This window comes from Condylura cristata, unplaced genomic scaffold (assembly GCF_000260355.1).
Source record: "Condylura cristata isolate star-nosed mole 26May11 unplaced genomic scaffold, ConCri1.0 scaffold00020, whole genome shotgun sequence".
NCBI lineage: Eukaryota > Metazoa > Chordata > Mammalia > Eulipotyphla > Talpidae > Condylura > Condylura cristata.
Window position 1 is genome coordinate 22,666,003 of NW_004567121.1, and position 15,142 is coordinate 22,681,144.

A 15,142-nucleotide genomic window follows, 5' to 3' on the forward strand; every position below is an offset into this window, starting at 1 on the left:
TTGGGAAGGACTTAATGGGTAGGAATGAAACAACCCTCCAAATATATCCGTGTCAAAGGAAAGTTAACTCCTCCCTAAAATTGACTACAGCAGCCACAAGGAAATCCGAAGTCACGTTATCTGCATTTCTAGGCACTTTCCGCGTCCATTTCGCCCGATCGAAGAAATAAGAATGAATTTTCCCGTTCTCCAGGACCCACGACTAAAGCACAACATCCCAGCTAATGACGAACAATTGTCCAGATTACTCCCCAGTTCCAGACACTGGCTTTTTCAGCCGACACCCACCAAGTCTTGGGACGCCCACTGCCCCAAAGCCCCTCCTCCGCCCGACTCGCCCAAAATTCGCACATGCGTACATCACATCAAGAGAGTTATTTCCCCCCTCGCCGGGTCCCCACGCCTAGCTGCCACGCAGCCAGTCCGCCTGCCCTTTTTCGGGCCGCCGGCTTCACTCATCACTAACACGCATGTGCAAAGCTGCTGCCTAGCAATCGTTTAGCCAGTGGGGGTGGAGCAACAGGCGGGTCCAAGTTGCTTGCGCAGGCTCAGGACATGCGCAGTGCGGGGTCTGAGGCGCCAGCTGTCAACTTGGAAGTTCCGGGGAGGCAGCGCATGCGCTAGTGTACGCGTTGCCGGTGAAGAGGGGAGCTTGACGACTCGGAAATTTGAATACCTCAGTAGCATGGAGTGTGACCTCATGGAGACTGACATCTTGGAGTCGTTGGAAGACCTAGGGTAAGACTCCAGGACACGGGTTCCCCAAACCCTACACTGGCTGCCCCCCGGGAGCACCTCCTCGTCCCAGTCCGGGACACCTGCTTTTCCACGCCGCGCGCCCCGGGGCTCCTGTCTGTCGCCTCCTATCGCTTCGGGACCCCAGTGCCACGTCCGCTGCCTGCCCTGCCGGCGAGGGCCCTCCAGCAGCGACGTCCCTAGCCCTCCCTGTGCTCCCCGCAGCCGAGATGCCCGCAGCATTTTTCAGTCATGCGTATCATTGTCTGGGCTCTGGTTCTCGCCATCCCCTCACCGAGCTTTTCTGGCTCCCCATCCTCCTGCCCTACCCCCTCACCGAGGAGGCTGCCGAAGTTGATTCCCCGCTGTCCTGCTTGTCCTCCAAACTTCCTGCGGCTGTCTTGAGCCCCTCCTCCAACCCCACCCCACTCCTCTCAAAAAATCGCCTTTGCCCAGTCATCTCTGCATGCGCCCAGGCTGTCCAAGCCATATGTCCGCGCACTGCACCCGTTCCGCTAGCCTCACCTGTCACCTTCCTGGAACCACTGGCAGCTTCCCTGGACTCTGAGCCTCTCCTAGCCCTCACCCTGAGGGTCGGTTCACCCACCGAGCGCGGTCGGATTTGCTGTCTCCTGATAATTACCAAGCAAAGCTGGAAATAGGACTACTGCTCTCCCTGGGTAACCCAGATCACTGTGCTGGATATTAATACTAGGGAATTTAGAACCTCTTGGGCTCCAGGTGTGGTTCCAGAAACAAATCGTGTGTTTTGCCTACACGTACAGTATCAAAAAGAAAAACAAAAAAATGCATAAGCTATCTGTATTTATTAAGTGACAAGTCCTTTATCAAAACCTTGTCCAAGGCTTTTCCATGATTTGGAGACTTTTGGGGGGACACACCTTTCTTCTTCAGGAAAGGACACCGTGCTGATTCCGAGTCTGCCCATTGAAATAACTTGCTGTTCTGATAAAAAAAAAATTATTTGGAAGAGACGTGATAGTGCTTATTATTATTATTATTAATTTTTTGTCAAAGTGAATTACCATTGTTCTTTTTGTTGGAACTTACTGTGAATTTTTAGGAATATTCCAGACTGGGGGGGGGGGAGGGTCTGTTTCTTTGATTGAAAGCCTAAGTAAAATGAAACTCTGTTTTTGGGTGGACATCTCAAACAAAATTGTAAACTTTTTTGAGAAACACTTGTTCTGTGGCCATATTGGGGTGACCACTTAAGGGTACAAAGATCAATTTACTCCGAGAATATGCTGGAAGAATTGAGGAGAGCATCTTTACTGGGAAAGGTAATTAAGTTCTAGAGACTTACTAGAAGTAATATTTATGATTCATGTTGAAGGAGTTTGTTAAAGAGGACAAGGAGACACTTAAATTCTGCTTAGGTGGAGGATTCTGCTTGGTTAGGTATCAATTGGTGACATGGACATGCCATTTCTCTGAATAATTGTTCTTTTACCTTCTTAACTTTTTCTCTTGAGTACTATCAAAGTAATTGTACTGTAATAATTTGTAATGAGATAAATAATTGAGATGGGCCATAATGTTAACCATAGAATTATTTGAAAATTTTGTTAATAGAGTTTAAAACATTACCATTTTATTTGGTGACAGACATTAAGATTCAGCCTTAACTGATGAACAGGTAGTTTTAAAGAATTCACTGAGAAATCTTAGAAGTAAAAGAATTCTTTATCTATAAACTGGCACAAAGTGGGAATTCACTAGCTAGTAGGATAAACTAATAAAGTTTAAACATGTAGCACAAGAAGGAAATTTCTAGATCTGGTCTATTATAGTGTTAAGTGATTTTGAATATAAAAGACAGATTATATATAAAATGTCATTTTTTATGTAAGATTTTTACTGTTCCATATAACATATATCTGTATTTTAGAAAGATTGAGGCTTGTCATTTCGCTAATAGCTCTGTACCTCTTACTAAATTATCTTAATCATTTTTAAAAATTAACTTAGTGATTTTTAACTGAGGTAACATTTGAATACCCCATCAGACATTGCCACCATGTGGGCCCACCACCAAATTACCTGTAGTCTATGACCAGAGCCTATTGTGCTTCCTTCCCTCATCTTAAATATATTTAATGTCTTAAGTATATTTAACGTGTCAACTTAACTGTTTTATCAACATCCATAAAAAAGAATTTAAAATAATCTTATAAAGATTATATATTTTAGGAGACTGAGTGATCAAGTCAAAGGTGTCAGTTAAATGGTGAAGGATAGAATTGGACGTAGTAGAACTTAGTATAGAATATATCACTATATAGATATTCATCTCTAAGGTTGCTTTTGAATGATGTGCTCACACTTCACACATGTAACGCAATGTTCTATTAATAAAAATGAAAAAAAGAAATATTTTTATGTTACTTTGAGAATGACAAAATCTTTAATTCTAGATGTGTTTTAGACTGCAGGAAGTCATTTAAAACCTAAAGAGGGGGAGAAATATAACTTTTTGGGAAAAAATTTTTGAAATAACTTAGGTTTTATTTCTGAAATAGTAAGCTACAATATAATTAACTATCTTGTTAATCTGATTATGATATTCAGTAAAAATAAGAAAATGGGCCTTTGTATGTTTTTAGATAAATACACACAAGTGGAAAAAGTATTTTACGTAATTCTGTTAAGTACTCACATTTATTGTGAAGTGCTGATAAGTAGTTACCCTATAGCTTAATTTTCTAATGGTTCAGTATTCTGACTTTTTCAGTTTTAGTAATTAGCCATAGTTTATTACTAAACTGTTGTTTAATCATACAAATGAACTTATCTGTAAAACACTGGGTGTGATTTTATATTCTTCTGAAGTTTCATTTCTTCCTGGCAGTTACAAGGGATCTTTGCTAGAAGATGGCGCTCTGTCTCAGGCAGTCTCTGGTGGAGCCAGTTCCCCCGAGTTTACCAAACTCTGTGCTTGGCTGGTGTCTGAGTTAAGAGTGCTCTGTAAACTAGAGGAAAATGTGCAAGCAACTAACAGTAAGTAAAGATTCAGTTTTAGGTGCAAAAGCTAAAAAGTGGGGTATTGTCAGTTGAACATGATAAATATTAAAGGAGAAAGCCTAAGTTCTTAATCCTAAAACCTAAGTTTTGTGAAGAAATCAGGTGTTTTTCATCCACTATGTTTATAGATGAGGTGAGTATTTTTCATCCACTATGTTTATAGATGAAACTATTAAGAATTGGAAGGAGTTGAAACGACCCTATTTTTTCTGAGATACAGAGAAACAGTGACAGTAATTGTGTATCTAGATTTTACATAGATTATAAACCATGATTTTTGAGATCTTATATTACTGACTAGAACTAGAAATTAGTATTTCTTTTTCTCTTAGGGCTGCCACATTACAGGAGTACATATAGCTTGTACAGTAAACGCATAAGTCTTTTATACATGTGGAGAAAGAGAACACTTTATTAAGACTAAATGTATTATGATCCACTTTCTGTGTCATAAGAATATATGACTAGATTCATTACAGCCATACCCAATACCTTCAAATTTCTGGCATCGAGAGCTATTTTGTTTTTGTCAGTTTTATTTTTGCTTTAGCACTAGCTTGTGGATTCTACAAAAGATATAAAAACTTGTCACCTGATCTTCACCATCTTGTTCCCTTCTGTCATCAGTGAACCTATAAGACAGACAAAGAAAAATGCCCATCCCACCCTTACGGAGACCTAACCATGTAATCCCTTTTTTTTTCTTTTCGAATTCTGTTTTGAAGAGCTTAGCTCTACATGATTAGTAAGTATATTTAATGTATGTGTGTTCTTTGCATTCAGTACTAAATATTAAAGCGAGTATAATGTAAGAGTAATGATAACAGTAATTTACGCATATTGAGCACTCTATTGTATTCTAAGCACTGTACGTTTTGTTAGCTCATTCAAACCTCAAGGCAACCCCTCTGAGGCAGGTTTTATTATTCTTTTATACATTAAACAAGGAAGTATAGTGAGGTCAAATGCATTGCCTGAGGCAACAGAGCTAGGCTTCAACCCCAGAAGTCAAATCTGAGAGCCAGTGCTCTTAACAATGCTGTACTGCCTCTTAGCCTAACATTTCAGAGATTGCTGGAACTTTTGAAAACACTTGTAGTTCAAACAAAACATTCTAGAAACCAGCTTATAAAACAGGTAGCAGTATAGCTGTTGTAATGGAAGTTTGTTGGGAATACTATCAGTGCAGCTAACTTCTTCCACAGCTGCCTCTGAAGGAGTGCAGTGCAACTGTAGTGTGCACAGAACACAGTTTGCAAAAACATGGATAAGTCAGTCTTCTCATTTTACAGATAAGGAAAACAATGACTCTCAAAGTTTGTTGGCTAGTTATTACTACTTTGTGTTGTTCATTTGAAGATCATAAAAATAATAAGAAAGCAAGCATTGTTTTCCCTCAGTCTATGAAATACTCAGTCTATATTCACTATAGTTTTGGAATATAGAACTGTAAATCATGTTTACTATCATCAAAATTTAGTCTAACTGGAAGTATTAGACATAAATGAAGCTGGACATTAGTATAGTGATTATTTACTTTATGGTTCACGGTGAGAATAAACCAATGAGTGTGACAGTATTTGGGAAAGGCTCCCCCAGTGAGCAAGACCATTGGACTGGGGTGCATAAGTAGTATATGATAAAGGAGGAAAGAGTGGAGAGCCTGTCAATCACAGGGAATAACTTAAATGAAGGCATAAAAGTAGAAATGAGATTGGCAATTCCTGGGACAGTGAGACCGTTCTGGCACAAAGAATGTTTTTGGAGGTAGTAAGTAGCTACTAGGTAGCTACTAAAAAGGCAAAGTAGAAAGACTGTAAAGAATATTTTTAAAACATACAGAAAAACAGATCCACTGGGGCAGAAATTAAGAATCCATTAAATAGTCTTAACCTAATGAAAATTGTTTAAGAAAGAAAATTGCCAGTGGTATAATGATGGTCTTAGAAGGGAAAGGAACTTGTAGGGTAAAATACCATTGAAAATTTCAGTTTTTTGTATACAGTTGTTATATGAATTGGGAAAACAATAACATTTTATTAAGTAGAATCATTTTAATTCTTAAAAGGCCCAAGCGAAGCTGAAGAATTCCAGCTTGAGGTGAGTGGGCTCCTAGGGGAGATGAACTGTCCGTATCTTTCACTGACATCTGGGGATGTGACCAAGCGCCTTCTTGTTCAAAAGAACTGCCTCCTCCTGCTCAGTAAGTTCATGGCTATTAAATGTAGCTATTATGTTCTGTTTATGTTTTCCATGACTTAAACCAGTTGTTACTGGCTAGTTTCACTAAAGAGTTAATTCAAAATACTGCTTCTTTTAAAGAAAACTTTTTAAATTTCCAGTTAAAAAGCAAATGGTGGGCCTGTGCACCAGTAGTATTTTTTTCTAATTGCTACTCTTTTATCATTTAGTTTTGGTGTTACTGTGGTGTGTGATCATTAAACCTAAGCAATCTAGACTAGAAGCAAATTTTAAAATAAAAAGAGAAAGTGTGGAAATAATGGGTTTTTTCGTAAGCTAATTTAAAATTTTTTGCCTTGCTGTTATCTCACTGGGGTTGGGTAATTAGATTTGATTTGGTTTGTAAATATGTCAAATTACAATGTAAAGTTTTCTGAAATAGTTTTTGGATTGTGCCCTTACTAGGTGATTATGCTAGGAATCAATTTTTAGGAAAAGTGTTTTCATGTTTGTTATATGTGAATTCATTTCTCCCATAACTCTGAAAACTGCAAGTGGGTTCACAACTCTTTTGGCCTTAAATTTTCCAGTAAACAAAACTACCAGTCTTACCTCGAAATTTCTATAGCATTCTGAAAACGTATTTAGATTAAATTTGGTTAACAGAATATTATAGTGCTTATTGTAATCACAGACAATTTTTTTCCATGTTTATCTTTAGAAATAATACTGTGGCTTCTGAAAAACAATAGAATTCCAATTTTAAAAATTCTGTTTTTAAAAGGTGTTCATAGGTCACCACTGTACCCAGGCACTAAGTTATTCAGAATCATTTAACTTTACTTTAGTCAAATGATTATACTTAGGCACTAACTTACTCCAGAATCATTAACTTTCCATTTGTCAAATGATTTTTCCTGGAGGATATATGCACATAATGTTAGATACTGTCTTAGGCATTGATATTGCTGTGTATAGTCTCCTTATACATGCAGTCAGTATTCTTCTGACGGGATCAGCCACTGTGTACTTAATTGACTCTTCCTTTGTAGCACTGTGTATCCTCTCCAATACCCAATATTTGGCATTTAGATTATTACCTTGTAGCAGAGGTAGACATGTGTGGATAGCTTAGTTATGACTGTGAATTGCTAATGCTTCCAAAGAGCTTAGGGTTTTTAATGCTAATATTTGTTTAAAAATCATTTTGATCTTCAAACTTAATAAAATGCATTTAACTCATGTTTCTTAAGAAGACTATATTAGACATTATTATTTTAGGTACATGGTCATCATTTTAAATTTAATATGCCCTCACTTCAAAAGTTCTATGAGAATATTTAACTGTGTACTCCTCAAGAAAATGACTAAGTCATCTAAAAGTTCCTCTGTTCTTTGAGTTCTTCTCACACACACACACAACTCACTTGCTGCCTCCATTTTATCTATGCTTCTGTTATTTCCCTTCACTTTGTAGCCTTACTTTGAGTCTGGTATTTATATGCATGTTCTCACTCTTTACTCACTTTGTGTAACTATTTCTCATCTTTGCTACTGTCACATCTTGATGCTATAATTTTACTTCTTGTGGCACTCTTACCAAACTAATTTGAATTTTTTAATATATTGTGTTTGAAAGAGGAAATAAACCAACTTCATTAGAATTGTTTGTAAGACTAGTTTTGTTTTTCAAAGTTTTTTTTTTTGTTTATGCGTACAAGAACTGGGGTATGGGCCAGAGGTACAGGGTAAGTGGACTCACCAGAGACAAGAGGGGAGCAAAACAGGCATATCCCCTGAAACACACTGCTGAGGGGGGCAGGGGGCAGGACTGGAGAGGTCTCCCATGCCGTGTGGGTCACCTCTCTGGTCAAAACTGCTGGTGGCTTTATAGCACTGCATTTTAACCCCAGGCGCCACCAGGGAGGGCCTAGAATAAGTAGTTTGAACGAGTGACTGAAAAGCTTTAATTATGTCAGGTTAAAAACTGGCTTAAAGTTTTATTGACCTTTTTGGTGTTGGGTTATTTCTCTTAGGTAAAGTAACTATTTGAATGCCTAATGATGAAGAACTAGTCATCTGTGCATATATTCTTCATCCTTCACTAGATTGTCAATAGAGTTAAACCTTTTTATTTTGTGTTATATTTTCAGTGTCATTCCTAGTACTTCAGCCATGTCAGTTAGAATTAATGTTTTTTGATGTTACTTGTTTTGGTGAACTAATTTTATAAATGCCTAACCTATGTTATCCCAAATTTAGAGAACCAGCTTATTAAATCATATAATTACATAATTTTTCTAGAACAAGGGTTGGCAAATTCTTTCTTAAAGGGCCAGATAGTAAATATTTTTTACTTTGTTGTCATAAGGTCTATCTACTTAACTATATTACAGTATATAAACAGCCACAGATGATACATAGTTGAATGAGTATAGCATTGTTCTGTAAAACCTTACTTATCAAAACAATGCTTTTCCATGACAGTGGGGATTTACTGATATATAAACTCATACAATTTAGTATTTAGAACATGTTAAGATATTTTTAAATGTATTTAAAATGACTTTTCCAGAAATTTTAGCTTTATTTATCAGAAGTAATCTGCCAAAACCTGTACTTGTAACATTACACCTTGGATGTAGGAAATGAGATATTGAAACTGACCTTTCTTTTGTATTATGACTTAAGAATAACATAGAAAATATCTTTTTCCAAAACTATCTTCCTTACATCGTCAGAAGGTGCTCACTTTGTCACATAACTTGAAATTCTCAGAAACAAATGATTATTAAACATCTTTATTAAAATTTACATGGTCTTGGGAAGATAAGATTGAATTTAGGTAGAACTGAATTACCCAAAACAGATTGTAGCCCACATGATACATGGTTGAAATCAGTACACAGGGAGATGATTGCTGATGTCAAGAAGTGATTAGAAAGATTTGTTTGTTTTCTTTATGGAGGAAAGAATGGGGATGAAGAAAGTAGAGGGAAAGGGAATCTTAAGAAGACTATAGATGTAATATAAGGGGTTTTGTGAACAGATGAAGGGTGACAGTCAGATACTGGATATATGGGAAAGGGACTTTCGAGTTCATGTCTTTCCCATTTCTGTACACTAAACTTCTGGCTGCTCAAAAATGTCTCATACCAGTTCTAGAGATTACCTAAAGATTGGAAGGCAAGGTAGTTACATCGTTGGTGGATGTCAGTTTTAACTGTCACTGATAGCTAGTCAACTGGCTATCAACTAGTCAACTTTTGCAAACTCAATAACAGATGCCAACCCCTGTTCTGGAGGTTCCTTAATAGAGTAGACTGCAAGAACCCTGATTTTTAGACATGATCTAGCTGGATTCTTTGTTTTCAGAGAATTGATTATCTTTAAATAGGTCATTGTGTATTAATGAAATACCTGAATTATAGAACCAGTTCAACTGTTATGTCATTTACAGGTAAAAATGGTTTTCCTTTCTTGTTTTTATCCATTCTTGCAGCTTTAAAAGTTACATATCATTAGGTCTATAAGTTGTGACTCCAGATTTGTGACTATTAACTGTAGCTATAACTCATTTTGAAATCTTATTTTGTTTACTTCAGCATACCTCATCTCAGAACTAGAAGCTGCCAGAATGCTCTGTGTGAATACTCCTCCAAAAAAAGCTCAAGAAGGAGGCGGTAGTGAGGTCTTTCAAGAGTTGAAAGGCATATGTATTGCTCTAGGAATGTCCAAACCTCCAGCCAATATAACTATGTTCCAATTCTTCAGCGGGATTGAAAAAAAAGTAAGACCTTTAGTACCAGACTGTAGTGAATTAAAGGAATAGTCCTACATTTGTTTGAAATAGAGCGAGCTAATTTCTCTTAGTGGGAACCTAATGTACATGTTGTTGAATAACTTGTTATTAAATGAATTTGGGGTTTAAATCCTGGATAGATATCTTAAAGAGAAATTAGTATTTTTAACACGTTAGCATGATTATTCTCTAAAAGAAAATTTTTGCTTTGATTTATGAGCTGAAATAATATAGATGTAATATAAAAAGAATTAAGACTTAAATCTTTTTTAAACAGTATTTTATTTTATCATTGAACTTTGATGAAGTTAATCTCTAGGTTACCACCCACCTCCCCATTGACTGGACAGAAAAGATGCTAATATGCTTGGTTTCTAGTCCACTACAAGTCTTATATTTCAGTTGGCAAACTAGATTTCTTGGTTGTTAACAGGCTATATTATATAAGAAATAAGCTAGGGTTATTTTAAATGTCACACATTATTAACAGTTGAGAGTTTTTTGTGTATATTTGATTAGGAATTAACAATCTTAATAAAATATTAATGAAAGAAGAGAATATTAATACAGTAGAGTTACTCTCTGTGTTCCTCTGCCTGACTCCTAAGAAGTGGTACATTTGCATTACGGGGTAGATGGGCACCATGGTGCATCAGTCTGGCTGAACACTACAGGGGAGTAGCAGTGTGTCCTTAGTCCATTTTTTTTCTGTATGTTCATTCATCCATCCAACAAATAAACATTGAGCGCCTGCTGTTTTAGGTACAGTGAGAAAAGTCATACTTCTAGGCATATAAGCAGTGGGGCAAACGAGTATCATTATCTTGTGGGTCTTTTACTATCAAAACATCCACCCATCTTTGTTTCTGTCGGGACTCTTCTTTCAGGATGCAAGATATGAAGGGAGTTGGGAAGATGAGGAAGGATATATTTTATTTCAGATTTATTTGTTCATATATTTATGTTTTTGTGTCAGTTAAAGGAAACATTAGCAAAAGTTCCACCTAATCATGTGGGAAAACCTTTACTGAAGAAGTCACTGGGACCAGCCCACTGGGTGAGTAGTAATCATTATTTATTTCATGGTTTTTATGGTGGCCTCAAATTTGTCATATTTTTGGCAGACATCTTTAGAATCAGTTTTTCTGAGTGGTCATATTTGTACAGAAAAATTTTATTTGTTTAGAAGCACTTTCCTCACAATGTAAGTATTTCACACAGCTCGTTAGAGCGAATTGAAGTTCACCGTGATACATGTTCCTAGTCACCAAATGGGTTGCCTTCAAGCCAAGAACTGACTTGAGTTGAGCTTCACCCAGTGAATTATAGAAAAACCACATGAAAATTTTGCGCTTTACATATTCTTTATTACATTTTGAGACAAGGTCATTTTGTTTAGTAAGGTTATTATAATATTATTGTATATTTTGTGGTTTCACTGAGAATGAAATGATTTCTTCCCTTTTGGAACAGGGGGGATGTTTATCTGATTTAAATTCTAACTATTCTTTTTATTTTCATCCCAGGAAAAGATAGAAGCAATTAACCAAGCCATAGCCAATGAATATGAAGTTCGGAGGAAGCTGCTAATAAAACGTTTGGATGTCACTGTCCAGTCCTTTGGTTGGTCTGACAGAGCTAAGGTATACATTAAATCATTTAAAAGAGAGAGAATATTTATAGACATGATCTTTATACTACATCTCTAGCACAGTTTAGATATAGTGGAGACTATAGAAATACAAGGGACATAGAAATTCTTTAATGAATTGCTAAGTAGCCATTTTTTAAACAGTTTAGCAACAAAGAAATTTATTTTTTCCAATTTTTAATATTTTTCAACAGTGGTTATAGATCCCACTTCAAATTCCCATTTATGAGAGGAACGAAGAATATTATAATTACTAAAACAATAAATTTTTAAATTACTTGTTTACTATAATTTATGCTAACAATTTAATTTGCTAATTAAGGTTTGCAAATAGGACATTGTTTCTCAAAAATTAGACTAGTTTGATTTGCATTTATTGATTTCTATCCAAAAAAAAATGTTTTGTATTTCTTCAGACTTACATTGTCTTGTGGACTTTCTCTTTTAACCCTTTGCTCATTCATTTTTTGATCTGTGTTTCAAATACATTTAAATCACTATTCAAGTTTCCAAATTGCCTAATGATTTAATCTCTCTGGGGCTAGCAATCTTAATCATTAAGCAGGCCCTTTTTCTTATTTATAATACAAGAATATTAAGAGGGACATTACTTTTGAAAGAAATATTTCACATAGCATACTTAATAGAAATTAGTTGCAGCTTATATTTTTTTAGTAAGTAAAAATTTCTTATTTAGTTTTCTTAACTAACAAGCAAAATTTCTGAAGTGGGCTGGCATTCCTTTATTTAAATAGATAGATGAATATGTTTGATTAAATGGCAAGAAGAATCCTTTTTATTGCTTAGCTCAGCCGTCCTAGAGGAAATCCTTCTACCTTCTGTATCCTTTGTTCAGCTACCCCCTCCCATAATACCCTGTATGCTAGCAGGTCTGTGTGCGAAACTGTAAAATAGTTCTTGACTAGGTAGAAGTAATGCTTAGACTAAGTATGTCTTCCCATTTGGAGCTTTGTCAATATTAGGTACTTTGGAGAACTTTAACTTGTTTAATTATTTCTGTGTTAATTTGAAAATTGACATTTGTCTTTAAATAATTTCTTTCAACAGAGTCAAACAGAAAAATTAGCAAAGGTTTACCAGCCAAAACGCTCAGTCTTATCTCCTAAAAGTGCTATTTCTGTTGCCCATCTTTTGGCTGCAAGACAAGACTTGTCAAAGATTTTAAGGACAAGTAGCGGTTCTGTAAGAGAAAAGACTGCCTGTGCCATCAATAAGGTGATTCGAGTAATTTTAATTTTCTTTCAAATGCATTTCTTTTTATGTATAAAGTAAATTTCAAATATCTTTCTTATCCCCTAGGTATTGATGGGCAGAGTACCTGACAGAGGAGGTAGACCCAATGAAATCGAACCTCCACCCCCAGAGATGCCACCTTGGCAGAAAAGGCAAGATGGCCCCCAGCAGCAAGGAGGAGGCCGAGGAGGAGGGAGAGGTGGTTATGAACATTCTTCTTATGGAGGACGAGGAGGTCATGAACAAGGAGGAGGGAGAGGTGGACGTGGTGGCTATGACCATGGTGGCCGAGGGGGAGGAAGAGGAAATAAGCACCAAGGAGGCTGGACAGATGGAGGGAGTGGAGGAGGTGGTGGATACCAAGATGGTTATCGAGATTCAGGTTTCCAGCCAGGTGGCTATCATGGTGGCCACAGTGGTGGCTATCAAGGTGGTTATGGTGGATTCCAAACATCTACATACACAGGAAGTGGGTACCAGGGTGGCGGATACCAGCAGGACAATAGATACCAAGATGGTGGGCACCATGGTGATCGAGGTGGTGGTCGTGGAGGGAGAGGTGGTCGTGGAGGCCGAGGTGGACGTGGTCAGGGAGGAGGTTGGGCAGGAAGGGGGAGCCAGAATTATCACCAAGGGGGACAATTTGAACAGCACTTCCAGCATGGAGGTTATCAGTATAATCATTCTGGATTTGGACAGGGAAGACATTATACTAGTTGAGGCTACACACCCTTAATTTTTGCTAGAGCTCAAGTAATAGAAACTTAGTTTCAGAACCTGAACCCCAGCATCTGTTTTGAATTAATGTGAGACCACAGATGACAGGCAGATTCCTGCTCGACAGAGCATTTGTAGGTCTTCATTATTCTGGTTTTTTTTTTTTTTTTTTTTTCTTTTGTTTCTTTTTTAATGGACTTACATAATGCTGTTGATTTGAGAAACACATGCTGCATTTCTCCTTTGTATGAAAAAATTTTTTAAAGGTAATTAAAACTGCCTTTAATTGACCAGTAGACTAATTCCACAGTCAAAACATGCGTACTTTTTTGAAGAAATTACCTGAATAGTTTTCAATATGCCGTTTTGAGAAATAAGGTTTTTCCTGGATTTTTTTAGATTTACAACTAGGAAACCTTCCTCGTTTTAATGACACGTTTATATGTGTTTTCCTTCTAATACCTGTTTTCCAAGCACAGTTCTGCCCTGATTGGTTTTTTATTCAGAGAGGTTATGCCACATTTGCTTCATGATAGAACTTCTAGGTCAGTTCCTATTAAATGAGCTCTTCTGCAGATAGCACATTCAGTAGCCTTATCTTTTTGATGGAATATTGTACCATATGCTCAACTCCGAAAACCTTGAACACGGCCAAAATCCGTAAAGAATATAAAAGCAACTTAAGTTGTGAACCTATAGTAAATGTAGGCATTTAGTTAATAGCAATTCAAACTGACCTGCATCCATTCAAAACAAGTTCCTCCTTCAACCTTATTTTTACTTGAAATCTGCTAGAAGAAACAGCAAACTGAAATTTGTTTCATGCACGAGTTAATACCACTGGCTCAGCAAATACAATTTAGTTTGCTTTGGACAGGAGACTTTGTGGAATGGAAGAAATGCACTACCAAGTAAGGACAGATTTTTGCTAAGTGCAGGAGGCCCTTTATTATTGCTGCAGAAAACAAAAGCCTGGCTGAGTTGATGTTTTACACTCTTCTTTACTTAAATCCACATGATGGCTATTGCTGGGTTTTTGTATATGTTGTCAAGCTGTGAAAGAAAGTGGCTAGAGGCGTGCTTTGTGTGAACGGTGAGCAATAAAGTATCTGTTCATTCTCTCTTTGGTTTGAGTTTAATTTTAGCTATTTTTTCACACAGGACTCTTGCTTCAGACTTAAGGGCTATGGTCTTCATCATTCAAAGATTCTTAAAAGTACCCATAAGACATAACTTGTAGTGAAAGATAACCTTAAAATCTTAAATTGAAAAATCACTGTTTACAAATTTCTGTAATGTTACAGCTAGAAAACCTCATTACTCAACTCTGGCCACTGGGTGTAGCTGTTGCTATAAAATGTATTAGGTAAAGATAAAATAATAGCCCTAATTTTGTAGGATTGTGTTGTTTTAAGTTGGTCATATTTCCTCAGAGGTAGGAACATTTTATTTTTTTACAAGATAGTGAATTGAAATTGAATGTTTGTGAAAAGAGAGTATTTACCTACTTAATTGAATCTTTTAGGGGAAAGAAGTCACAGCTTATTTAAAAGGTTCTATTTGCTATTGAGATAAATATATTTTTTAATTAAGGTAATAATTGACATCATTGTTTACATTTTGGAAGTGTTGGCTCCCCCACTTCAGTGATTGTTAACATGGCGCACACCCATCAAAGCACCCATAATCCTCATGGTTCTCACCCAGGACCTCAACAACCTCATCCAATGCCTGGAATCAACTTCTGGTCAACTGAA

General features: G+C 36.8%; 1 protein-coding gene across 1 annotated transcript; it reads left to right on the forward strand.

The window, feature by feature from the left end:
- Positions 1-552: 552 nt before the first annotated feature.
- Positions 553-14,506, forward strand: FAM98A (family with sequence similarity 98, member A). Its single transcript, XM_004686300.2, has 8 exons — positions 553-738; positions 3,608-3,756; positions 5,849-5,983; positions 9,567-9,751; positions 10,740-10,820; positions 11,290-11,406; positions 12,483-12,650; positions 12,735-14,506. Exons 1-8 carry the CDS (start codon positions 686-688, stop codon positions 13,386-13,388), a joined length of 1,542 nt encoding a protein of 513 aa, XP_004686357.1. The 5' UTR covers positions 553-685; the 3' UTR covers positions 13,389-14,506.
- Positions 14,507-15,142: the final 636 nt, after the last annotated feature.

Coding starts and splice junctions, on each gene's coding strand:
- FAM98A (XM_004686300.2), top strand. CDS start 686: ATGGAGTGTGACCTCATGGAGACTGACATCTTGGAGTCGTTGGAAGAC. Junction 11,407..12,482: donor GTTGGTCTGACAGAGCTAAG/GTATACATTAAA, acceptor TTCTTTCAACAG/AGTCAAACAGAAAAATTAGC. Junction 12,651..12,734: donor CTGCCTGTGCCATCAATAAG/GTGATTCGAGTA, acceptor CTTATCCCCTAG/GTATTGATGGGCAGAGTACC.